The following is a 24786-nucleotide window of genomic DNA, read 5'->3' as shown; positions in this document are numbered from 1 at the left end:
CCGTACCCAAGGACCTAGAAGGCCATATGTGACCTCGAGGTCACAGGCTCCCCACCTCTGTCCTAGAGTATATTAGAGAGAAAGGAAAACTTCAGGGAGAGGCAGATGAGCTCCCTTTCCTGCCTTTTCTTACAATTGGACTTACTGAACATTTGGCACAGTGCCCAGCCTGGTGCTAAGGGCACCTAAATTTCCAAATAATCCTTGAAAAGAATGAACATACTCTTTTGTTCCTTCCCTTTGACTTTTCTGGCCAGGGCTTAGTCCAGGGCACCTGGGAGTTCAGCCAGTCAGTCCATCCCAGCATCAGAGAGCATCCAGGAACAAGTTGGTCTTTGGGAATGGCTGCCGGAAGTTTAGGTTAAGCTAAATGAAACTCTGAAATGATGGTTTGAGATTATCTGATGCCCAGGGCCAGAAGCTCCCTGGGAGGATTAGAAGCTTTTGTGGGTCTTGTTTTTAAGAGCTGGAGCTGGCATGGCAAGCCAAACTCTCCTGTTCCGGAGCTGCCCTATGCCCATCTTGTTCCCACTCTCTGCCAAAGAGCCTTAGAGAACAGAATGTGGGTGGCATGGGCATGGCTGAGCAAGGTAGAGGTAACCACTCATATCTGATCCTCAGAAAGGCACTGTTTCTTTTCTTTTCTTTTCATTTACATAAGTCTATTACATGTCTTTGATGTTCCAGGCCTTGTGCTCTGGAGAAAACAGGCCCAGTCCTCAAAGAACTTACAATCTACTGGAACAATATTAATATGAGAAACTTTGAACATATCTCTTGTCCCAGTACCTAGCACATAATGTATATTTATATATTTATACATATATATATTTTAAAATAGCACTTCATTTTTTTCCAATCACAGGTAAAGATAGTTTTCAACATTCATTTTGAGAAGATTTGAGTTCCAAATTTTTCTCCCTTCCTCCCTTCCCCCCCCAAAATGGCAAATCTGATATAGATTATACATGAGCAATTGTGCAAACATGTTTCCACATTAGTCATGTGAAAAAAGAAATGGAACAAAAGGAAAAAGGCACAAAAATAAAAAAACAAAAAGTGAAAATATTATACTTCGATCTGCATTCAGACTCCATAGTCTGAATATAGATAGTATTTTCCATCATGATTCTTTTGGAATTGTCTTTTTGGAATTGATCATTGTATTGCTGAGAAGAGCTAAGTGTATGATAGTTAATCATTGCACAATGTTGCTGTTACTGTGTACAATGATCTAGTTCTGCTCACTTTACTCCGCGTAATTCATGTAAGTCTTTCCAGGTTTTTCTGAAATCCACCTGCTCATCATTCTTTATAGCACAATAGTATTTCATTACATTCATATACCACAACTTGTTCAGCCATTCCCCAATTGAGGGGCATCCCCTCAATTTCCAATTCTCTGCCACCACAAAAAGAGCTGCTATAAATATTTTTGTACATGTAGGTCTTTTCGCCTTTTTTATGTTCTCTTTGGAATACAGACTTAGTAGTGGTATTGCTGGATAGAAGGGTATGCATGCCCTTTGGGTATGGTTCCAAATTGCTCTCCAGAATGGTTGGATCAATTCACAACTCCACCAATAATGCATTAATGTCCCAATTTTCCCACATCTTCTCCAACATTTATCATTTGAAAGGTGCTGTTTCTTATAGAAAGACATTATTTGGCATTGCCAACCCCTCTCAGGGAACCCAGACTTATTTCTGCTATTCACATTGGCTCCCACTCATTTCTGAAGTCTGTGAGTCACAGGAATCTTTAAAATCTCAGGTTCCCTGAAGGGACCTCCAGACGTTGTTCAATCCCATGCTCTGCAAATCCATCACTCTACCGATATTTTAGTGCCTTTACTGTGCCCAGTTTTGTTCAAAGCACTTTATATTCCGAATGATTTCTACCAGAGTCCAAAGCAAAGCCCTTACTGAGTGTCTCATATTTGCCATCATTTCCAAGCACACATATTGCTTGAACACTCAAAGACCATCCCACTCAGGTGCTTACACTCCATTCCCTAAATGTTTCTTGATCCTAGACCCAGAACTACCTGCTGCCATTGACACACTGATCACAATCAAGTGGGCACCAGGCTAATGCCTACCGATAAGGATTAGACTTTGTGTGACTCGTCGGCAAAGTCCTGACCCACACTCTTCACAGTATGAGATCTGTGAATGAGCATTTATATTGCCTATGTAACTACTGTTCTGTTGTAAGTCATGAGGCTTATTATGGGGGTGGAGGGCAGTGATAAGTACAGCTTAGAGACTTTAGGGAGCCCTGTGATCAGGAGGTGTTAGAACTGGTGCCACTAGTAATGGTTCACCTTAAATAGAAACATCTTCGATTGTGACGGTGATGCCTTTCCAATTAAGGCATTTACCAGTATATAGTGCATATTCACAGATGTTATCTCACCTGAGCTTCTCCACAACCATCCCTAAAATTTGGAAAAATGATGTAGTAGGTGACAGATTTGGAAACTGAGACTCTGAGTGGTCAAGTGATTTGCCTAGCTAGTAAGGTGGAAGTGCTAGAGCTCAGATTCAGGTCTTCTGCTCTAGGTCTAATGTACTATATCCAATACCACATTACTTCTCAGAGTACATATAAAGAAAGAAAGAATGTGCCATGTCAGCTCTTGGGCAGGGGTGGGGGGGAGAGAAGAGGAGGGCTGAGGGAATAACCTGTGCCTAAGTCCTTGGACATTGCTCGTTTGTCTGGATTTCTAGGTCTGAGAAGATCATCTTCCATTGAACTCTTCCATTTCATACACACACATACAGCCAAAGGTCAATATCCTTCCAGCTTGTGAATGAGGTCCTTTGTGGCCTCATTTATAGGATTCTGGGAAGGATGGTGGAGTCTGGGGATCATGTCTTACTCATAGCCCCAGACTTCCACAGAGTTCTTCAGAGTTCTGCAGAGAGACCTTGAAAAGATCCTTATATCAATTCTTCTGACCACCATGTGAGTGCTTGCCTTGTGTGAGTTCTCCACTAAATAGTCTTTTTGGCAAATGTACATTTGGCATTCAAACAATGTGGCTAGCCCATTGGAATAGCACTCTCAGCAGTAGAGTTTGAATGCTTGGCACTTTAGCTTGAGAAAGGACCTCGGTGTCTGGTACCTTATCTTGCCAGGTGATCTTCAGAATTGTCCTAAGACAAGTCAAATGGAAGTGATTCAGTTTCCTGGCATGGCGCTGGTATAGTGTACAGGTTTCATAGACATACAACAGTGAAGTCAGCACAATGGCTCTGTAGACCTTCAGTTTGGTAGGCATTCTAATACCTTTTTTCTCCCACACTTTCCTTTGGAGCTCCCGAACACTGAGCTAACTCTGGCAATGCATTTGTCAACTTCATCATCTATGTGTACCTCCCTGGAAAGTATACTGCCAAGATGTGAACTTATCCACAGCATTCAAAATTTCTCCATTTGCTAAAACTGATGGTTCCATGTATGGATGGCACAGTGCTGCCTGGTGGAAAACTTGTTTTCTTGATGCTAACTGTCAGGCCCAAATTAGCACAAGTGTTAGAGAGTCAGTCCATACTCTGTTGAATCTCAGCCTCCAAGGCTGCATTGAGTGCACAATCATCTGCAAACAAAAAGCTGTGCACCAACTTTCCCTCCACTTTAGTCTTGGCTTGTAGTATTTTCAAGTGAAATAATTTACTATCAGTGCATCACTTGATGCCTTTCTCATCCTCATTGAAAGTGTCTGACAACATTGCAGAAAACATCATCTTAAGAAGCACGGGAGCGAGCATATAGCTCTACTTTACTCCATTGGTGACTGGGAAAGAGTGAGAGCATTGTTCACCATCCAGAACCCTTCCAGCATACCATCATGGAACTGGTGTACAATACTGATGAACTTCTCTGGACAACCAAATCTTGCCGTGATCTTCCACAAGCCCTCATGACTGACAGTGTCAAGGGCCTTGGTCAGATTGATGAGCATTGTGTGTAGACTTCTGTTCTTCTGATATTTCTCTTGGAGTTGTTGGGCAGCAAACACCATATCAACCATACCTCTACCCTTTCTGAAGCCACATTGGCTCTTAGGTAGATAACCATCCTCCAGGTGAAGGATCAAACAATTAAGAAGGACTCTGGTGAGAACCTTTCTAATAATGAATAAGAGAGAGAGCCCTCCTGTGATTGTCACAGGACAACCTATTTCCCTTTCCTTTATAGAGATGGACAATGGAGGCATCCTTGAACTCCTGAGGGGTAACCTCCTCTTGCCATATAACCTGGAAAATTTCAGGCAGCTTTTGTATGAGCAGTGGACCCCCTGTCTTGTAAATCTCAGCTGGAATGGAATCAGCACCAGGCACTTTGCCACACAAGAAGAGCCTAATGGCATTACAAACCTCTTCCTCAGTTGGAAGTTTGGCCATGGGGGATTGACTTCAACCTGAGGTGTATGGTCATTGGCTTCAGCATTGGTTGATGATGGTCTATCGAGAATGCCATGGAAGTGTTCAGCCCACCTCTGTCATATCCTTATCACTAATCAATGTATTTGCTGTGCTCCAGTGTGACAAGTGCTGGTCATGGTCCCATTGTGTGTGAGGAGGCAGCACGGACAACCATATTGGAAAAGCAGTGTCCAGTGTAAAACCTGTCTCCTAGAATGTGTAGGAGCACAGTGAGAGCCCAAAGCCTCCTCCAGAGCTCTAGAAGCAGGGGAGAACAAGGCAAGCAGCTTGGGACCCTAAGGAGAACCATTGATTCAATTTGTGTCTGTCTGAGACTCTGGTTCACATGGTTGGCTGCTGGCACCACTGGGCAGTGCCCAATTATTATCCTCCTACTTTCCAAGTAGCTGGTGGGCCCTGATACTGGGGGCCTGGCTAGGGCTGCACCCATCCATGCCAGAGACAGACCCATCTCTGCCAGGGACTGATAGATGTGCACAAAGTGAGGACTGTGTACAAATCTTGCCGTGTGATTGCTGAAATCACTCAAATCTTCAATGTCTGTTCAGAATATTTTTTAATGTTAGGATCCCTAAAAAAATCAGATCCACTATCTTTCTCTTCCCCCCCAACCCTAACATTTACTTGCAAGGACTGCATGGTCTTTGTAGTTAGAAGTCCTAGACTAGGTGAGGAAGCTGCTCATTTCTTCTCTGGCTTCCTTTTTCACCTCCAAGGAGCCAGGATGGTCAGATAACAATCAACACACATCTCTTAGATAGTCACTGTGCCCAAGTATTGGGGATACAAAAGCAGAGACTGCATTGCTGGTTGTGGACCTTTACTCCACCACCTCCCTGCCAAGACACAGAATGTTATTTTATTAAAAGTTAATGTATTTGAAGGTTAGTTGGGAAGTTTTGCTGTGACAAAATTAGTATAAAAATAATTTTTAAAGGTTTTTGACTTATATGTAAGCAATCCTCCCACCCCAAAGAATGAAACTCTTTTAAGACCTGCAAATTGTAAATGGCTTATAGTTTATGGTTTTCTGTAGCATGGCTTTGTAGCTAATTTTGAATCTTTAAAAATTCAATGATACTTTAAAATTTTTCATTATTTTATCTAGTTTTATTAAATATTCACATTCAAAATAGAAAAAATATTTAAAGATACATTTAAGCAATACAAATTCCTGCCTTGGCCATGTCTCAAAAAATGTATACCTCATTTTGCACCCTTAGACCCTGGCTTCTGTGTCGAGATACAAATAGAGGGCTTCTTCAGTCCTCTGAACTTAGTTGGTGGTGTCAAAGTAATTATAAGAATTGCTTTAAATTAAAATTTAAAAGCAGAAAGTAGTAATCTCCATGAAGCTTGGGGGGAAGTGGGAGGAGTTTGGTGTTTCAGATCTATCCTAATCTCTCTTCAAGCGCCCTGCTGAGAGGTCACAGGGCAACCCTAAACCTAGCTCACATAAAAAAGACTGCCTAGCACAGGGATCCTGGGTCTAGTGCCTCCCCAGGGGTCCCCAAATCCTTGGGCCAAGGAGGAAGAACCCTGCCCCCCCCATTCCAGGACCTTGGAGACTTCTGGGAGTCTTTGCCTTAGTCTATGTCTGTCTGATAGGCATATATCTAGATCTGATTTTACACTATTTGGCAGAAAATTTTTAAATATAGTTTGAGAAGGTAAGATCAAACTTTAATGATGAAATACAGTTAAATCAGTTTTCTGGGCCTTGCAGGAGAAAGGACAGCTAAAAGCAGCTGTTTCAACAACAAAATCAATTTTTGATGCTGAAAGACAAATGGATCTATCCATAGTTCTTTTCCGTCTTTGGTCACCTTTCTGAACTTGGAGCCTCTCTGCTCACACAAGGGTACCCAGTTCAGGACCAAGAAGGGAGTCATCAGGAAGGAAATCGGACTTCTAACAAGGTGAAGACATCACTCCTGGGTCTCTGTCCTCAAGGCTAAGCAGTTGAAACAATTGACTAGCATTTCCTAAGCACCTAGTGTGTGCCTGGAGCTGTCCTAAGTGCTGGGAATACAAAGAAAGGTGCAAGACAATCCCTGTCCTCAAGGAGCTCCCAGAGTAACTGGGGAGACAATGTACAAGCACATGTACAGACCCGCTAGAGAAAGGATAAATAGGAGATATCGATAGAGCAAAATGAAGAGAGACCAGAAAGGGCTTATTGCAGAAAATGGGTCTCAGAGGAGGTCAGGAGGTGGAGACGGGAGCATTCCAGGCATGGGGGACAAAGAGTGAACAAGTTCTGAGTGAGGAGATGGGTTAGAGGTGGAGGGATGGAGGGTGTAAGAAGACTGGGAATAGAAGCGTTATAGAGACCAGACAATTTCAGATTTGATTTTGGAGGCAATAGGGAACCAGTGCAGTTTATTGACAGTGACAGTTTATTGACAAGGATGGATTGGAGTGAGGAGAAACAGGAGGCAGGAACATCCCCCTTCCCCCAGCAGCTAGCTATTGCCATAGTCCAGAGGTGAGGTAATGAAGGTCTGCAGCAGGAGATGATAATGTAAATGAAACAACACTAAAGATAGCCAAATCAGTCCACTTGTGAGCATTAACCTTCATGCAGAAGGATAGTTGCCCATGGTTTATTGCTGAATTCATTTATTCAAGTATTAGGTGCACAATGCTACAGGCATTGAGGAACAATACAATACAATGAAGAACCAAATGGTCTCAAAAACCTTCAATTCTAACATAATTTTTAAAAAAATAAGAAATCTTAGAGCTCATCCAGTCCAGTGCCCTGATTTTATAGATAAGGAGACTGAGAGAAAGAAAGAAAGAAAGAAAGAAGAAAAGAAAGAGAAAAAGAAAGAAAGAGCACTTCAGTCTGTATTCAGACAGTATCAGTCCTTCCTCTGGAGGTGGAGGGCATGCTTCTTCATGAGTCCTTTGCGATTGTCTTGGATCACTATATTGCTGAGAATAGCTCCGTCATTCACAGTTCTTCATCGTGCAATGTTGTCGTTACTGTGTACAATGTTCTCCTGGTTCTGCTCACTTCACTTTGTATCAGTTCATGTAAGTCTTCCCAGGTTTTTCTGAAATTATCCCACTCATCATTTCTTATAGCACAATAGTATACTATTACAGTCACATACCACAACTTGTTGAGCCATTCCCATTGATGGACATCCCCTCAATATCCAATTCTTAGTTACCACAAAAAGAGCTGCTATAAATATTTTTATACAAATTTTTTGATCTCTTTGGGATACAGACCTAGTAGTGGTATTACTAGATCAAAGCACCATTTTATAGCTCTTTGGACATAGTTCCAAATTACTTTGAAGAGCTCTTTGAATGTCTAATAGAGGAATATGGTTGAACCTAGCATGATTGGGGATTGCTGAAGTCTTTAGAGTAGACATGTCCAGAGCTGTGCTTTAGGAGTTTGCTTTGGTTTCTGCAAGGAGAATGGGTGGTCAGGGCAGACTGAAGGCAAGGACACTAGTGAGGATTCTTCAATACTCCAGGTGAGTGGTGATGAGGGTCCAAAATGGGATGAGGAGGGAGTCTGTGAGGAAGAAGAAGGGGAAATAGGTTGGAGCAAACAAGATTTGGCCAGGTGATTCAAGGTGTGGATGGTTGAAAGAATGGAGATATCAATCTGGGTGGCTGAAAGAGTCCCGATTAGGCCATCAGACTGGTCCCTGTAAGGCAAGGGTATGTGGGGGCAAAAGACATTTGAGGCTGTTGAAAGGCAATCCCTCTTCCCCTTGGATTCTCAGACCTCCCAGAAATAGCAAATAGACAAACAAGAGCTCAAAGAAAAACCGTCCCATTTCACTTTCCAAACCTTCCTTAGCTCCAGCTCCACCCCTTCCTTCCCCCCTCCATTTCTTAAAGAGCAGGGATGAGCCCTAATCCATCCCAGCAAGGGTTGGGAGCAGATGAATTTTTACAAAATACATTTTTGCTTGTTCCCACTCCCAACCCCACCAAACAAAGAGGGGACATCACATCCACCCCCGATCCCTCACATCCAAAGTCCCATTATTTACCATTTCTGTTTTCTTGTTCAGTGATTAGAAACCCAGTAAGCATCACCAATGAGAACTAAAAACCAAAAGAATCAGAATCCAAAGCCAAATTGGTGCACTTCCAACCAAGGGAAAAGCAAAAAATGAGTTCATGAAGAAAAGAATAAGAGCCCACCCACCCTTGGCTGATCTCTCACGTCCTTCCTGAGGGCCATCTCCAGTTGTCCTGATCTATATCTTGCCACTGGACCCAGATGGCCATGGAGGAGAAAGTGAGGCTGGTGACTTTGCACAGCCCTCCCTCACTTAAATCCAAGTCACTTGCAAGTCACGGCATCACCTCCCTGATGTCATGGTCCTCTTCAAAAACAAAGGACAAACAACAACAACAATAACAACAACAACAACAACCTTCCTCCTACCTCTGACAGTAGATGATTCTGCTCTAAAGATGATGCCTGGAAGGAAGAAAATGAGCATGTAATTGTGGCCTAGTGGAAAGAGCCTTGAACTACACTCCAAAGAACTGGGTTCAAGTTTTGGTTCTGCTTTTAATGGGACATGGGGCCTTGGGCAAATGACTTCCCCACTCTGAATCTTAGCTTCCTTAACTCCTTACCTGCAGGAGTAGAGGTGGAGGGTGAGCTGGAAGAGATGCCTGCCAAGGCTCCACTGGCTCCAGGCATCCATGTGTCATTTATTAAGTGTGACCCAGACACACAGGCTATGGAGAAGCTGCTCCAAATGAGAAGGGTTGGCCCATACCCATTGGGACTTTGGCAGCCTTGGGCTGTTCCTCTAGAGATGAGGTCCAACAGTTCCCCAGATCAAGGGGGCTGGTGCTGGAACCATTTCCTCTGACATGGGGCCCAAGAGCTTCCTTTCCCAGGTTTTCTGCAGCACCCAGACTGGCAGTCATGACCCACCTCCTTGAGGTAGCAAAGTGCCCTGGAAAGAGGGCCTCCATCTGGAGGCAGAGGACCTAGGTTCAAATCCTGCCTCAGACATTAGGAACCTGGGACTTGCTTCCTTATTACCTCCATTACCTTACCTGTCCCAGGTACTCCACACAATATGTCAGTTGTAGCATTGCATCTCTGAAGAATTTGTTTTCCCTCTGGGCACCTGAGACCAGAAAAGAGTGAAGGCTACTGCATGTACACACACACAGACACACACACATAGACACACACACACACACACACCCCTCTGTGCCCCATGTTCTTGAATGATTACAGCATGATAGGGCTCAGGCTGCTCCACCAATGTCTTCCTTTCCCCCCAAGGTCCAAGAAGCCTAAAGCCAAGCCCTTTCCTTGAACCCAGTGACAAAGGGACGTTTCTTTACTTATGGTTGGAAAACCTTCACTTATTCCAGTCCTGTGTGTTCAGTGAGAGCCAGGAAGGTCAATAAATAGGGACCTTTCAAGATTCCCTAAATCCTAGTAATTCTGCATCAGGAGGCTTTCTGGAGCTAATGCCCAGTTCCCACTCTGATAGTCCCTACTCAACAATCTCCTGTTCACTTCAAGATCAAATAGAAAGTCTCCTTTTTGGCTTTGAAAGCCCTTCACTGCCTGGCCCTCCTACCTTTTCTGTGTTTTCATACTTTATTCTCCTCCACACTCTGTTGGAACCATTCCTCTCACAGATGACTCCTTTTCCCCACTTTGCCTTTGCATTGGATGTCCCTCATGCTGAAAGTGCTGTTCTTAGCATAGTACCTGGCATAGAGTCAGAACATAATAAATGCTCCCTGCCTTGTGCCTTGTAGAGTTCTCAGTTTTTTTTCTGTAACACTGTTTTCTTAATGAGCTCACTCTAAGCCTAGGGGCTACATAATGGTCCCTGGAATGCACATTTCCTTCCTTTGCAGAGAGCTTCTTTTAGGCCAGAAGTTAATAAAACAATCACATTTGCTCTGAGCCCCCAGGTAAGAAACTTCTCCCCATTCAGGCAGAGATCAGGCTTTCAGCTTTAATCTACATTTCTATCTCTCCCCAGCAAATTCAGATTAGGGAAGTGTTTGGGCCAAGACAGTCAAGCAGATTGCAGCATGCATGGATAGGTGGGCACCTGGAGGGGAATTTAGGGAAAGAGCTGAGGAGGAAGGTACAATTGGTGGCATCAGCTCAAGTATTCTGTTTCAAGATGTCAGTGGAGTCCATGACCCTCTTCCACCTCTCCCTTCTCTTCCACAGCTCAGTCCTACCTTAGTTTCTTTTCAAGTGAGATCATATTTTCAATTGAGAAAATATCAATAAATACCTTATCACAGTGCCTGCCACATAGTAGGTGCTTAATAAATGCTTGTTCCTTTCCTTTTTAATGGTTGCCCTGGGGAGGTCAGGTCTTTTGGGGTCACCTCTCTGCTACCAGATACTTAGAATTTCTTTCTGGTTTTAAGTGCTCTCCTGGTTTCATACCAGCTCCTCAATTAGTGACCACCCCCATCCCCCAATTCTTCAAACCCTACCTAATCAGAGCAGGCCTCCTCTGGCCTTTAGTTCTGATTGGTTGATTTCATCAAGAAGCACCCCCTCCCCACCATCTACTCTCAAGTGGGGTTAGATCATCAGCAATCAATGCTCCCCACCCTAATGCTTTGAGAGTCAGCTCAAGCTCTACCTTCTCCATGAAGCTTTTTCTTTTGAGGTCCCTTCTCCACACAGTCCCCCATCCCACCCCAGCTGCTAGCACAGACCCTCCCAAGACCACCTGGAATCATTCATGTTGTATGGACACACTCGTATATGGTACTTACCTCTTGGTGCAGGGCTGGCACACCTTACAATCTGGGCCCTCACAATAGTACCCCTCTTTACATTGGCACTTGGCATTGATATTCTTATAACAAGGCATCAGCATCTCTTGGTCTGCCAAAAATGGACAGGTTTGGATTAAGGTAACCCCAGAGAGGCCACCAAGTTTGTCATATACTATTCCAAGGGGAGCATCCCTGGAACAAGCAAACGTCCAGAAGCGTGCTGTTGTCTCATCTGGCCAGGCAGCTGGCTGGATGACCTCAGAGCTCCAGTAAGGCAGCTGGGAGTTACTGCCCTGGTGGAAGGCTTCCTTCCCATAAACCGGAACTGGTCCTCCAGTCTGCCTGGGTCAAAATACTAGCACCCTGGGATACCCTAGCGAGGATGTCGTTCACACGGAGCTCAGCTCTCCTGGTCTCTGAAGCACATATATTATATATACTCTATACTGTACACAACCTGCTCAACATCACAGTTAGTCTACTATGCAGATGGGAGGTCCCCTGGAGAAAGCTCTAGACCTGGAGTCAGGAAGACCCAAGTTCAAATACAGCCACTTCCTATCTATGTGACCCTGGGCAAAGTTCTGTTTGCCTCAGTTTCCACAAGTATAAAATGAGGATAATATTAGTGTTTGGCTCCCAGGGTTGTTGTGAGGATCAAAGGAGATATTTAAAAAGTGCCTTGTAAACCTTAAGTACTACATAAATGCTGATTATGCTTATTCTTGCTGTTATTATTGCTGTTGTTACTATTATTACCCAACAGTGATAGGCCCTGCAAGAGGCTATGCCCCACAGGATCCTGGTTTATCTGCACACCAGGTTGGGGCAGGGGAGATGACATATGCAGCTAGTGTTCCCCCATACAATCAATTCAATACACATTTATTAAGTACCTACTGTGTGCCAGGTACTGTTCTATGCAATAGGAATATAAAAAGAGGCAAAAGACATTCCCTGCCCTCAAGGAACTTACAATCTAATGGGGAAGACAACATGTAAACAAACATATACAAAACAAGCTGTATATAGGATAATTAATAAGAAATAATTAAAAGAGGAAGGCACTAGAAATAAGAGAGGTTGGCAAAGGTTTCCTGTAAGAGATGGGATTTTAGTTGGGACTTAAAGGAAGCCAGGGAGATAAGTAGTCTGAGTGAAGGAGGCAAAGCCTTCCAGGAATGGGGAACCACTCAGTGACTCATTCTTCCCATGAAAGTAGGAAAGAAACAGTAGGCATGTCTGTATATGAGGGAGTGAGGAATAAGTGGGGATTATGTCACAATCTCCACAGCAGCAAAGCATAGATGGAAAAGCACACTAGGGCATCTGTGGAATTAAGCCAGGTGGATATCCCTGGCAGGAGGTTGGTGGGGGAATTCGGGTCCCTCAGCCACATTGTCTGAGTCTCAGAACTTGCCTTTCCCACCCAAAGTTCTGTGACTTTCTTCTCCTACTTAGATTCTCCCAGAATTAGCCAAACTCTCACCTCTGACAGGGGAACAGCTGAGGGGCAGGACACTGTGGGAGCCCATAGAGGATATACCCCAGAAGGCCAGTCTCTGTCCCAGGTGCCCACCCTTCCTGGGACCTAGGTTGTTCTCTACTAGGGATCCAGGGAAGGCTACAATCAAAGGGACCCTTTTCTGTACTCATGCTGACCTTCGGCAGCTTGAAGGACAATTTAAAATTCTCCAAACCCTGACTTCTTTCATCTCTCCCCAATCCCCCAGCACTGATCTATGAAGAATTGTTCTCTGAAGGGAGGAAGTAGGCCAGTCATGGGTGATCCTAAGTGAGATGCCCCCCTACCCAGGTCCTCTTGTCCATGGGGTCAACTTCCAATTCTCTCCTCTGACCATCAAATTGGAAACTTGAGGCTTGGAGTAGAAAGATGGGGACAGTGGTCTGCTATCAATGCCCAGCCCTGACTCAGGGGAAGAGGTCACTCCAGGTCTGATGCCCCAGGTCCCCTGGGCTGGCATCCCTCTCCTCAAGGAAGCTTGTAACAACATACTGACCTTCTCTGCACTGGGCACACTGCCTGCAGGTCTCCAGTCCATTCTTGGGGGCATACTCTCCAAGGGGGCACTCCTGACAAATTCCAAGGGTGTGGGAGATAACGCAATGCTTGTAGACATGGGTGCCTGTGTGAGAAGGCCACAAAGGCCGAACAACACTCAGTAGTGACTAAGAGTCAAAGAGAAAATGCCTCCTCATTACAAAGTAGAAGATTCCCTTATCAGTGTATGCAGTCTTCTACTCCCATAGTCCTTCACCTCTGAAAAGAAGGGAGGAAGGTATATTTCCTCAGCTCTTCTCTAGGGCCAGCCCAGATCCTTACAATTACCCAGCACACCCTTTAAGATCATTTGTTCTTCCAATCTATGTTGTTGGAAGCCCTTGTGTGTATTGTTTTTGCTTATGTCACTTTACATAAGTTCCTCCTTGTCTCTTTTCACAGGACAGAAATCCTCCCTTGCATTATAGTATCCCAATCCATTTAACTAAGGGCATTCATGACATGTCTAGTTCTTATGCACCACAAAAAGACAGGGTGCTATGGGTCCATAATAGTCTGGTGTGTCTGGGGATCTTCTTTCTGCCCTGCCCTGGCTAGGGTTTATGCCTATCTTTGGGAGGGATCTCTGGGTCACAGGAGCTGTATGAACAATTATGCTAAAATTCCACATAGAAATCTGGCATGCCTGAACCAAGTCCTATTCCTACCAGCACTGTATTCCTGTCTGTGTTCTTGTCTTCCCATAAGCCCTCCAATATCAGAGTCAGACTGGGAAAGACTTGGAAGGCCAAGCCAAGGAGTTTTTTTTATTTCTTCCTAAGGGTAATAGGGAGCCACAGAAGCTCCTTGAGCAGATTAGGCTATGTATGACATGATCAGATCTGTAGATTTGTGTCTTAGAAATGCCAACTTGGCAGCAGTGCGGAAGAAGAGAAGGCATGGAGACCCTCCAGACAGAAATCTATTGCAGTAAATTAAGCAAGAGGTGACAAGAGTCTGGAGGAAGGCAGAAGCTGGGGCAGTAGATGATGAGAGGGTTGCAGGGGATGCTAGTAAGGTAGGTAACCATTCTTAATGGTGGGGATGGGCAGTTATTTTCATGTTTGGAGAATGGTGCACACAAATGCTGGAAGAGGGAGGAAGGTGGCATGTAGAGTTCGGTGAGGCAAGCCTTGTTGAGCCTGGCTGGACCAAAGGGCATTTGAAGGGGAGTAAAGCGTGATAAGGCTGAAAAGGGAACCAGGAGCCCCCGGTGGATGGATTAAAAATGCCAGGCTGAGGAGTTGGTATTCTCACCCAAAGGCAGTAGTGAGTCACTGAACATATTAGAGCAAGGTGGAAAGCCTAGCCTCCGGTTTTTCATCCAAGAAGTGAGGGTGGGAACAGCTGTGGTACTTAACCCATAAGCAGGCTTTAATTGGGGGAAATGCTATGAAAACTTTAATGAGCCCTAGAAATAACCAAACTCTTTGATGCTAAGCCTCAGCTCTCAAATGTGATCGGGGCAGAGGGAGAGGAGATGGAAGCTGGCCCCGTGGAGAGGAAAATGGGGAGAGGGGTCAGGGACCTGGTGGTAGGAGTCACGTACCAGCTGGGCAGTAAGAGCAGCAATGCCCTTCATGCCAGTATTCCTTTTCAGAATCACAAGACTCGCCTGATGCTCTGTAATTTTGTTTGGACAGCAGGGTTGACTCCGATTTTCTCATAACCTGGCAAGAGAGACAAAATATTCCCAAGGTAAATAAAGTCTGAAGGTTGCTCTCCTCCCCTGAAATTCTGCGCGTCTGCCTAAAATGTGCCCCCCGACCCGACCCCACCCCAAGTCTCCCAGGCTCACCATCGGAAGCAGCAGTAGCGTCAGCAGCCGGAAGGAGAAGGAGCCTTCATATTGATCCATAACTCTGCTGTCTGGCAGGTCTGGCCCACAAGCAGTCAGACTGGCAAATCTGGGCAAAGCGCCACGCTTCCCTCCCCCCGCCCCCGAGGCTGACTCATACTGAGGCTGACCTAGGCTGATTGAGCATCGCCCTCACCTTGGAGGCTGATTGAAACCGCCCTTGAGGCTGACTGAGGCTGAGCACCGTGGCCCCGACCTTCACCCCGGCTCCAGATGACAGCGTAGCCTAAGGAGCTCAGTCTGAGCAAGGGATCGCGCATCGACTCTTTCCCAGGCGTTCCTTTCCTTCTGCAAGAAGTCTCTTCCGCTCTCCGTTCCCTCCCAGTCCCCGCCCTCAGTAGTCTGTCTTCTGTTCTGTCTCTCATTTACCCCCTGTCTCCGTTTCTTCCTCTTTCTCTCCCACTCCCGTTTCTCTCCCTGTCTCCATCTGTCCATCCTTCTGTCTTTCGGGGGGCAGGAACTGATGCTGGTGAAGATGAATTGGGCTGATTGGGGGAAAGCTGAGACAGCTTTGAGGTTCAGTCCTCAAGGGATCCCCCATCAAAGGGAAGTAGTCAGAAAAAGAGCAAGCAGGGAAGCTATGGAGACAGAAATTACTAAAGGTTTGATCCTGGTAAGAATGCACACCTGGCATACATATATATATATAAATAAAATACATATACATACATATATTATACACACGTGTAAACACACACCTATCTCAGTGTTATATTGAGGGCTGGTCAGAAAAGGTGGGTGAGGCCTCAAACCCATCCCCGCAGAATAGGTGGATGGGAACAATTCCAACAGCCAAGAAGACAGCTGAAGCAGTTGTTTCAGGCACAGTACTAAACTATTGGGATTCCATTTTCAGTAAGAAGAAAGACAATGACAGCCCTCAATGATGTTACATTCTAATAAGGGAAGATAACCTTATAAAAGGGTGCTGAAAAGTTTTTAGGGGGGAAGAAAGTTACCCACACAGGAGCATGGTGGAAAAATCTGGAGAGTCAGAAGCAGAGCCAGGAGAGGAATGAAGGATGGTAGCCCTGGGCCCCTCACCAAAATGGAAGTTCTGGGAGAAACTCATCAATGTGAGAAGGAGGGTTACAGAGGTGTAAGGAGGATGTTCCAAGGTGAGAAGCCACAGGTTCTGTGGAAAGTTCTGGAGTGAGAAGGCAACTGAGGCATTGTGGCAAAGTCTAGAAAAGCTAGCTAGCTAGAGATATAGTTATATAGACAGAGATAGACAGATCGATAAATGGATGGATGGATGGATGGATAGATAGATAGATAGATAGATAGATAGATAGATAGGTAATCACATATGTACCCTAGGCTCTTTTTTCTATCCACCCTCTTATGAACAAGTCAGGATCCCAGAAAAAGGGCTACTGTTCACCTCAGAGTTCTAGGAAGTAAGCCTTAAAGAATTGGGGTTATCTTTCTCTAGTACTATTACTCATGAGCCCATATCCAGCATATTTCCTCCTGTTTGTTGTTGTTGAGTTGTTTCAGTCATGTCCAACTCTTCATGACCCCATTTTGGGGGGGGTGTCTAGGTAATGGGGTTAAGTGACTTGCCCAGGGTCACACATATAGTAAGTGTCAAGCATCTGAGGCTGGATTTGAGCTCAGGTCCACCTGACTCCAGGGCTGGTGTTTTATCCACTGTGCCACCTAGCTGCCCCATTTGGGGTTTTCTTGGCAAAGATACTGGAGTGGTTTGCCATTTCCTTCTCCAGCTCATTTTACAAATGAAGAACCTAAAACAAACAGGGTAAAGTGACTTGCTCAGGGTTGCACAGTGTCTGAGGCCAGATTTGAACTCAGAAATATGAATCTTCTTGACTCCAGGCATAGTACTCTATTCATTGCACCATCTAGCTATGCTATTACTACCCGATAGCATTGCCCAAGCAATGTGAATACTGCCCCAATGTAATTTTCTCTCCTCAATATCAATTATCCAGATAATATAAATTAGCTTTTTATAAAGGGGTATTTACTGAGAAAATACAGTAAAACCCAAAGTACAGAGACTTCTGAAACTAGAATACCACTCTCTTCTACCAGTCTGGTGTATGGAAAGAGTGGATTCAAACTTAAAATTTTAACTGCCAACATTCCCCTCACCAAGTTCAATTCTGTGTATTTGCATAGCTGATGAATTAATGACTCCCTTTCTTGAAGGATATGGTATATTTGCTGTTGGGTCAATTCACAGCTGAGCTTGGACAAACAGGTTACTCCATGGGGCTTGCTCCTCACCTAGCTCAGTTGCTCCAGATAGGATTGGTGGATTATGGCTCATAATAGGATCTCTGGTAGTTTTTCTGATCTTTCAAAGCTAACAAGGTTGTAATCTTATTCAGTCTCTCTCTGATATTCATTCATCTAAGATCAGGTAAGGATAGATATACCAAAGACAGAAAATAGAGGTAGCTATGGGTTCATGGTCATATGGTGGCCTGGGTGCAAAGATAAGGAAACCAGTAGAGTTAGCTTTCTCCATCCAGAGGCAGACAGCAGCTCTTGTCTTACTTCCAGGAAAGAGAAGAATTTAATCTCTTTGTATCTGCTGTATAGACATTCAGTTTTAGCCAAGCAGTCAACTAAAAGACATTTGTATCACCCTACCATAAGAGAAGAAAACAGCCAGAGAATACCTGCACATACTCTAAAATGGGGAAGTGGAAGGCTCCTCTCCATCATATACTTCCAGAAGAAGGCTCATTAAATCTCACATGGGCCAATAATAGAGAAAATTTGTGTGTACTTCTAGGACTGGGCCCCCACTGGTCAGTCCCCCCATTAATCTGTGAAAGACAATGCAGATGGACAGAACTAGGCCCAGAGTTGATTAGGAGAAAAATGGGCTAGATTACTTCCAGGACATCGTAAAGTTCTTTTACTGATCCCGAGCTTCTCATGAAATCAGAGGCCTATCTTTTCAATATTGACATTTTACTGGTGCTTCATGGCAGTGACTTGGAACACCATTGCTTCTGAGAAAGAACTAAATATGGGCATCATGTAGAAAACAATGGAGAAGTATGTTGTGGATATAAGCAGGTTGCAACACATAACCAGCAAGGAACTCCCAAGAACAGGAGTAAAAGATGTCATCAAGGAATTTTGTGGTAGGAAGAGAAGGGATGGTCATGTGACAAGAAAGTGATACAGCAGGTAGACACCCAGAATGCTCCTTTAGTGGCCTAATAATATTGGAAGGAAGTGAGGAAAGTTCCTAGAATGGAAGAACATGGAAAAGAGTCACACAGGATGGGCAAGCATAGATGGATCAAAGAAATTTCAGAATCTACAAGACCACAGATCCATTTGAGCATTTGTATGTCTTCAGAATTTCATTCTTAAGAGATTCCTATCCCATCTGGACTTAATTATTCATATAATTTTAGGCCAGAGGATCATATCTAGTCCTTTAAAAAAATCTGCTTTCCCTAATTCTAAGGTGCACATCAGACTTTTTTCTCTTAATACATCTCCATCATCCTCATTTCAGCCATAGAATAGTAGTTCCTCTTATTGTTTCCTTCTCAAAGGTGAAATTAGCATTAATAAAAGAATAGAGTCTATGCTTGTGATTTCATAGGTAAAGGAAACTCCATCATTTTAGGTCAGCATGTTCTCTGAAACTTAGAGAATTGCTTAGGACACTGAGAAGTTGACTTGTCCTGCACCACATAGCCAGCATTTTTCAGGGACTGCAGGGAACTCAGATCTTCCTGGCTCTGAGGAAGATTCTATGCACTTCATCATGCTAACAGTCTATCCTCAAAGCATCAGATATTGTGCAACAATAATGCAGATAAATGAGCTATTTAAATTGTTCTTTACTTTAAAATTTTGTTTAAGGAACACTTTGTAATTGAATCTGTGCAAGTATTTTATGTGTTGGTAGATTTATCCCCAATTACTTTATACATTTTGGGGCTATTTGGAATGAGATTTCTCTTTCTATTATTGTCTCTTGGATTTTATTATTTTTCTATGGAAATGTTGTTTTAGGGTTTATTTTTAAGCCTACAACTTTGCTGAAGTCTTGATTAACACCTTTGTGGATTCCATAGAATTTTCTAAGTAAACCACGTTATCACCAGCCAACTGGGATGATACACAAACAGGTATACACAAAGCAAGTTAGATATAAGAAAAACAGGAAATAATTAACTTTGGAGAGAGCAATTTCAGTGGAATGGTAAGATTGGAAGCCAGACAGTAAGGAGTTAAGAAGAGAATGAGAGGAGAGAAAGTGAAAGCATCTATTATAGAAGGCCTTTTTGAGGAGTTTAGCTATGAAGAATAGAAGAGATATACAATGATATTTAGCAGGGATAGAAGGATCATGTGAAGGTTTTTTCAGGATAGGAGAGACCTGGGCATGTTTGTAGGCAGGAGTTGAGTAGATTGAAGAATTGAGTAGTTAGGGTGTCAGAGAGAATTAATATGTATGTTGAAGTCCTCTAGTGTGAGGACAGAAGCTGGGGAGGAGAGAAAATTGTAATCCAGGTATTGAACTTATTGAGAAAGGAAGGGGGTGATCTGGAGGTCTGTAGACAGCAGCTACCAAGATTTTGATTGATTGGTAGATATGAATAGCATGACCCTTAAAGGAATAAGGGTTACTGAGTCATAGAGGAAGGGAGAGAACCTGGAAGCAACAATGGGAAGTAAGGAGTATTCCAAGTCCCCTGCCTCAACCAGGAAGCCAAGGAGCTTGAGTGAAGGTGCAGACAATATTAGAAAGGACCCTTTCTCATGATAATAATAATAATAGTTTGGTGCCTACATATATAATTGAAGGAAATGATAAATTTCATTTCAAGGTTAGTGAAAATAAAGATGTAATTTTTCCCCATCCAAGTTCATGATTCACCTGAAATCTATCCCGTGAACTCATACTCAACATGAAGAGTCATGTCTATTAATTATATCCAAGTGTTCAGTGGTTCTTTTTCCTTTCTCCTGTCCTGTCCTATTTTTATATTCTCCAACCTCCTGACATGTCAGGTTTCTCCTATGCCTCAATTTCTTTTTCTTCTATTTTTATCTTGAAGTATTTCTTCCATTATTTAAGGAACACTTTATTTTCCTTGTAATTTGATGAGTTGAGAAGTATTCTTTGAGACTTTTTACATTATCTGCTAGGAGGGAGGCCAGCATGCATTTTGACTATGCATAGCAATTATCCAGCCATTGCAAAAAAGACAAACTCCATATATTCCAAGTAAGCCACTGTCAACTTCTTTGCTCTCCATACTTGCTGGAAGAGAAATCCTTCATCTTCTATAGTTCTTGCTAGTAGCTACTATGGTCAACTATCATGGTAAGGTTTCAAACCCAGTTCTTCTGACTTCAAATCCAACAGTCTTCCCCTCCCCCCCACTATAGTAATGCCAAAGTTTCTAATTCATTCTGCTATCCTTTTCTGTTTTATGGGTGAATTCATTCCATTCACAGTTATGATTGCTGACTGTGTATTTCCTTCCATCCTATTCTGTTCTATTTTTTTTACCCTGTTTCTTCCTCAACAGTCTGTTTTACTTCTGACCACTGCTCCCCTTAATCTGCCCTCTCTCTCATTACCCTTCTTCTTCTCCTAATCCCTTCCCCTCCTACTCCCTGTTGGGTAAGATGAACTTCTACAAGCAACTATGTGTGTATATATGCTCTCCTTTCCTTGAAACAGTTCAAATGAGAATGAGGTCCAAGTGTTTCCCACTCCTCCATATTTTCCCCTCCTTTGTAAAAAGTCTTTCTTGCATACCTTTTTTATGTGAGATAATTTCCCCCGTTCTTCCTCTCCCTTTTGCCTTCTTCCAATGCATCCTTCTTTCTCACTGTTTAATTATTCTTTTGAGATCATCCCAACATAATAGCCTCAAACCCATGCCTTCTGTCTAAGTAGACTTCTTCTAACTGTCTTAATTATGATAATGTTCTTAGAGTAACACACACATATAATATCATCTTCCCATATAAGAAACAGTTTAAACTTGTTACATCATTATGATTTTTCACTCATGTTTACTTTTTCATGTTTCTCTCAAATCTTGTGTTTGAATGTCAGATTTTCTATTTAGCTCTGGTCTTTTCATTAGGAATGCTTGAAAGTACTCTAATTCATTTAATATCTATTTCCCCCTTAATAAGATTATACTCATTTTTGCTAGGTGGGATGTTCTTGGTTGTAATCCTAAGTCCTTTGCTTCCTGGAAAATCATATTTCAAACTCTATGCTTCTTTATAGTGGTAGCTGCTAAATTTTGTGTGCCCCTGACTGTGAATCCATAGTATCTGAATTATTTCTTTCTGGCTGATTGCAGTATTTTTTCCTTGGCTCTAGATTTTGGTTATAATATACCTGGGAGTTTTCATTTGGGAATTTCTTTTAAGAGATGACCAATGATTATTTCAATTTCTACTGTACCCTCTGGTTATAAGATATCTGGGTGGTTTTCCTTTACAATTTCTCAAGGAAGAGGGAGTTCATAATGCACTCTCAATCTCCTCTGAGAGTTTGTCTCTTTGTTCATTCCCTTTATTTCTAATCTTCATTTTCTATCCACTGATTCCTTGTCTATTGCAAATATACCTAGATCACCTCAAAACTTAAAAAAAAACCTTTACTTAACCCTGTCATCCCCTCAAGCTACCATTCTACATCCCTCTTCCATTTCACTGCTAAATTCAAGGAAAAAAACAACAACTATATGTTACCTCAACTTCCTCACCTTCCACTTACTTCTAAACCCTTTGTTATCTGGCTTCTGATTCCATCAGTCATATAAAATTGTTCTCTCCAAGGTTACTAATAATCCCCTAATTGCTAAATTCTTTAGTTTTTTCTCAATTGTCATCCTTTTTTACTTCTCTATAGCATTTGAAACTATTGGCCACAACCATCATCAAGACCAGGGGGTCTTAACCTGGTGTCAGCAAACTTTTAAAGATATTTTGATAATGACATTGCAGCATAATTTGTTTCATTTGTACTTTTATGTATTTTGTTTTCTGCATTTAAAAAATTATTCTGAGGAGTCTATAGATCTCACCAGTCTGTTGCCAAAACACGTGTCTATGACACAATAAAGTTTAAGAACTCCTGACCTAGATTCTCCCTACTAATTAGGTTTCAGTGACATCAACTGCTGCAATCTGACTGTTTTCTCTTCTCTATCTACTTTGCCGGATCATTGTCTATGCCTCATCTACTATGTGTGGGTATATTCTATAGCTCTGTTCTGTCTTCTTTTTCTACTCTTTCAGTGATCTCATCAGCTGCCATGGATTACCTAGGTCAGTGACTCTCAGATCATCATATCCAGCCCTCATCTCTCCTGAATTCCAATCCCACATCTTCAATTGCTTTCTGGACACCTTCATTTTCTGGTCCCATACACATCTCAGACTCAACATGTCTAAAACAGAATTAATTCCCCTCCCTGCAGCCCCATACCTTTTCCTAATTCACTTTTTCTACTGGGGGGACCACCATCCTTCTAGTCACCCAGGCTTGCAATATAAGTCATAATTGACTCTTCACTCTCCATCATATCTCCCCCATCCAATCAAATGCTAAGTTCTGATGATTCAAATCTCACAGCATCCCTTATATCTGTCTCCTCCCTTGTCTCCATTTACAACACAATCACCTTAGTTTAGGCTCTCATCTCCTTTCCCCTGGACTATTGCAATAGCCTCCTGGCTGATTTCCCTCTCCTTGCTTTCCAACTCCTCTCCACAGCTGCTAAGTTAATATTCCTAAAGCACAGCTCTGGAAATGCCACTTCTGCCCAAGAATTTTTAGTTGCTTCTTTTAGAATGAAATGCTGTACCTCCCTTGATATAATTTCCTGGTGGCTTCTGGGTGTGAATTCCTGGTCACCTAGGGGCATAAAATGGAGTTATGATGGAGTTATGGCCCTTCACAGTTGTTGGATGTCAGAATATCATGTAGCCACGAAGACTGTGCTCTGCTGAACAGATGGGTTTCCATATGGAGGCAAATGGGACTGTGTCTATAGATGCTAACGGGTACTGTATCTTTGTTGCATATAATTGCTATGTCGAGGCTAAGTAAACCTCCTTTTGTTAAGCATTCAATGGCCTACTAGTGTTTCATTTTCCCCAACATTGAACCTGAAATAACAAGGTACTAGTATTAGGTCTCCCCCAACACCTTGTGAGGGGAGAGATAGATGAAGTTAATTCATAGGTAGTTTATTCCTTTGTTCCTCCCAATCACCCTGAGCCACTGGAAGACAAAACTACTCTGGAATAGAAGTGTCAGGTGCTGTGGCTTCTTGAAGGCAGAAAGGCATGAGGAAGTAGAAATACAAATGCACTGGCATGTTCTTTCTGATTGGAAATTACTACCCACCTGTAGTGGGGTCTTTTTGCCTAATATCCATCGGTAAAGTTTCAACATCTAGTTCTTATCAAGCATGTGTCAGTATTCTCATTATTCTCCCACTGCTGACCCCACAAAGAACTCCAATGAGAAGTCATCAAACTAAGTTCTCCACTACTCTTTCCAAAGTGAGCTTCTTAGGGATGATGAGTAATCATTCCCCCTACCCTTTTCCACCCAGGATGTGCTGGCAGGCCCAGAGAGGTTAGGTGATTTGCTTGAAAACACAAAGCAAATAAAGGATTAACACTCCTAAGTGCAGAGAGTTAGAGCTTGGGCAGGTTCCAGTTCTTTTCAGTTGTCAAACAAAGCATCAGTGTGTTCCTCTGGCACCATCAAAAAAGGGTGGGTGGATTAGAGAAAGAGAGTGAAGGAAGGAGTCTGATAGTTTAAAAGTTCACATTTGGGAGCCTTGATTTCAACATACACATACACATACTCACATACATACATACAGACAGACAGACAGACACACACACAGAAATCAGGGAAGGGAAAACTGGCGAGATAAGAGAAGGGATGAGAAAAGATAAAAGAACAGGTAAGGAAAAAGGAAGGCTTGAGAAAGGGAAGGAGAGAGCTGAAGAGTCAAGAAAAGAGAAGGATAGGAACAAATGGTAATGAAAGGGGAGGAAAAGAAAGGAAGAGGAAGATAAGAGAAGGCTGGGAGGGAAAGGGAAGAAATGAAAGCTATTTTATTAGTAATTTTAGACAAGAAAATACACCTGAAAGACCCAGATTCTTTTACCTATCTCCCTAAGTTGGGCACCAAGAGCTGGGTTCAAATAGACTACAGAATCCTGGTCCGCTTAGCATCCCCAACTCACACCCAGCCAGGTCCTTTACAGCCTTCTGGAGGTCCCAGCTAAGGTGTTCACTTGGGCATCAAAAGAGAATAGGGTTGAGAGGAGTAGAGGAGAGGAATGAATGAAAATGAATGAGATGACAGAGGAGGTTGAATAGATGAGGAATGACAAGGGCATAGTGGAGGGTACCAGTTTGGGTGGCTTAGGATCGGGAAATATCACAAGAGCTACAGAGGGAATAAATTCAGGGACTGAACGTGCTTACCTGGAAAGAGAAACAGGGGCTGCTGTGTCTAGAAAGAAGGTGAAGTCATTTGTGTCTTTTTTTTTTAAAAAAAAAAGCTCTCTAGCCACTATCACAATGGACAAGAGGGACCTTAAAAAGTAATGTAGTCTATTCCTATCTCCAGGCAGA

The 24786-nt window shown here is 43.0% G+C and overlaps 1 protein-coding gene across 1 annotated transcript; it reads right to left on the bottom strand.

Annotated features, from left to right (window-relative positions):
- Positions 1 to 7715: 7715 nt before the first annotated feature.
- LOC114045190 (tumor necrosis factor receptor superfamily member 23-like) lies at positions 7716 to 15169 on the bottom strand. Its single transcript, XM_027865037.1, has 7 exons — positions 15087 to 15169; positions 14838 to 14958; positions 13248 to 13373; positions 11224 to 11335; positions 9511 to 9584; positions 8882 to 8917; positions 7716 to 7993 (listed from the first exon to the last, which is right to left on the bottom strand). Exons 1-7 carry the CDS (start codon positions 15144 to 15146, stop codon positions 7941 to 7943), a joined length of 582 nt encoding a protein of 193 aa, XP_027720838.1. The 5' UTR covers positions 15147 to 15169; the 3' UTR covers positions 7716 to 7940.
- Positions 15170 to 24786: the final 9617 nt, after the last annotated feature.

This window comes from Vombatus ursinus, unplaced genomic scaffold, assembly GCF_900497805.2.
Source record: "Vombatus ursinus unplaced genomic scaffold, bare-nosed wombat genome assembly UNPS02014778.1, whole genome shotgun sequence".
Lineage (NCBI taxonomy): Eukaryota > Metazoa > Chordata > Mammalia > Diprotodontia > Vombatidae > Vombatus > Vombatus ursinus.
The sequence above is the reverse complement of the archived record's forward strand: the minus strand, read 5'-3'. Positions and strand labels throughout refer to the sequence as shown.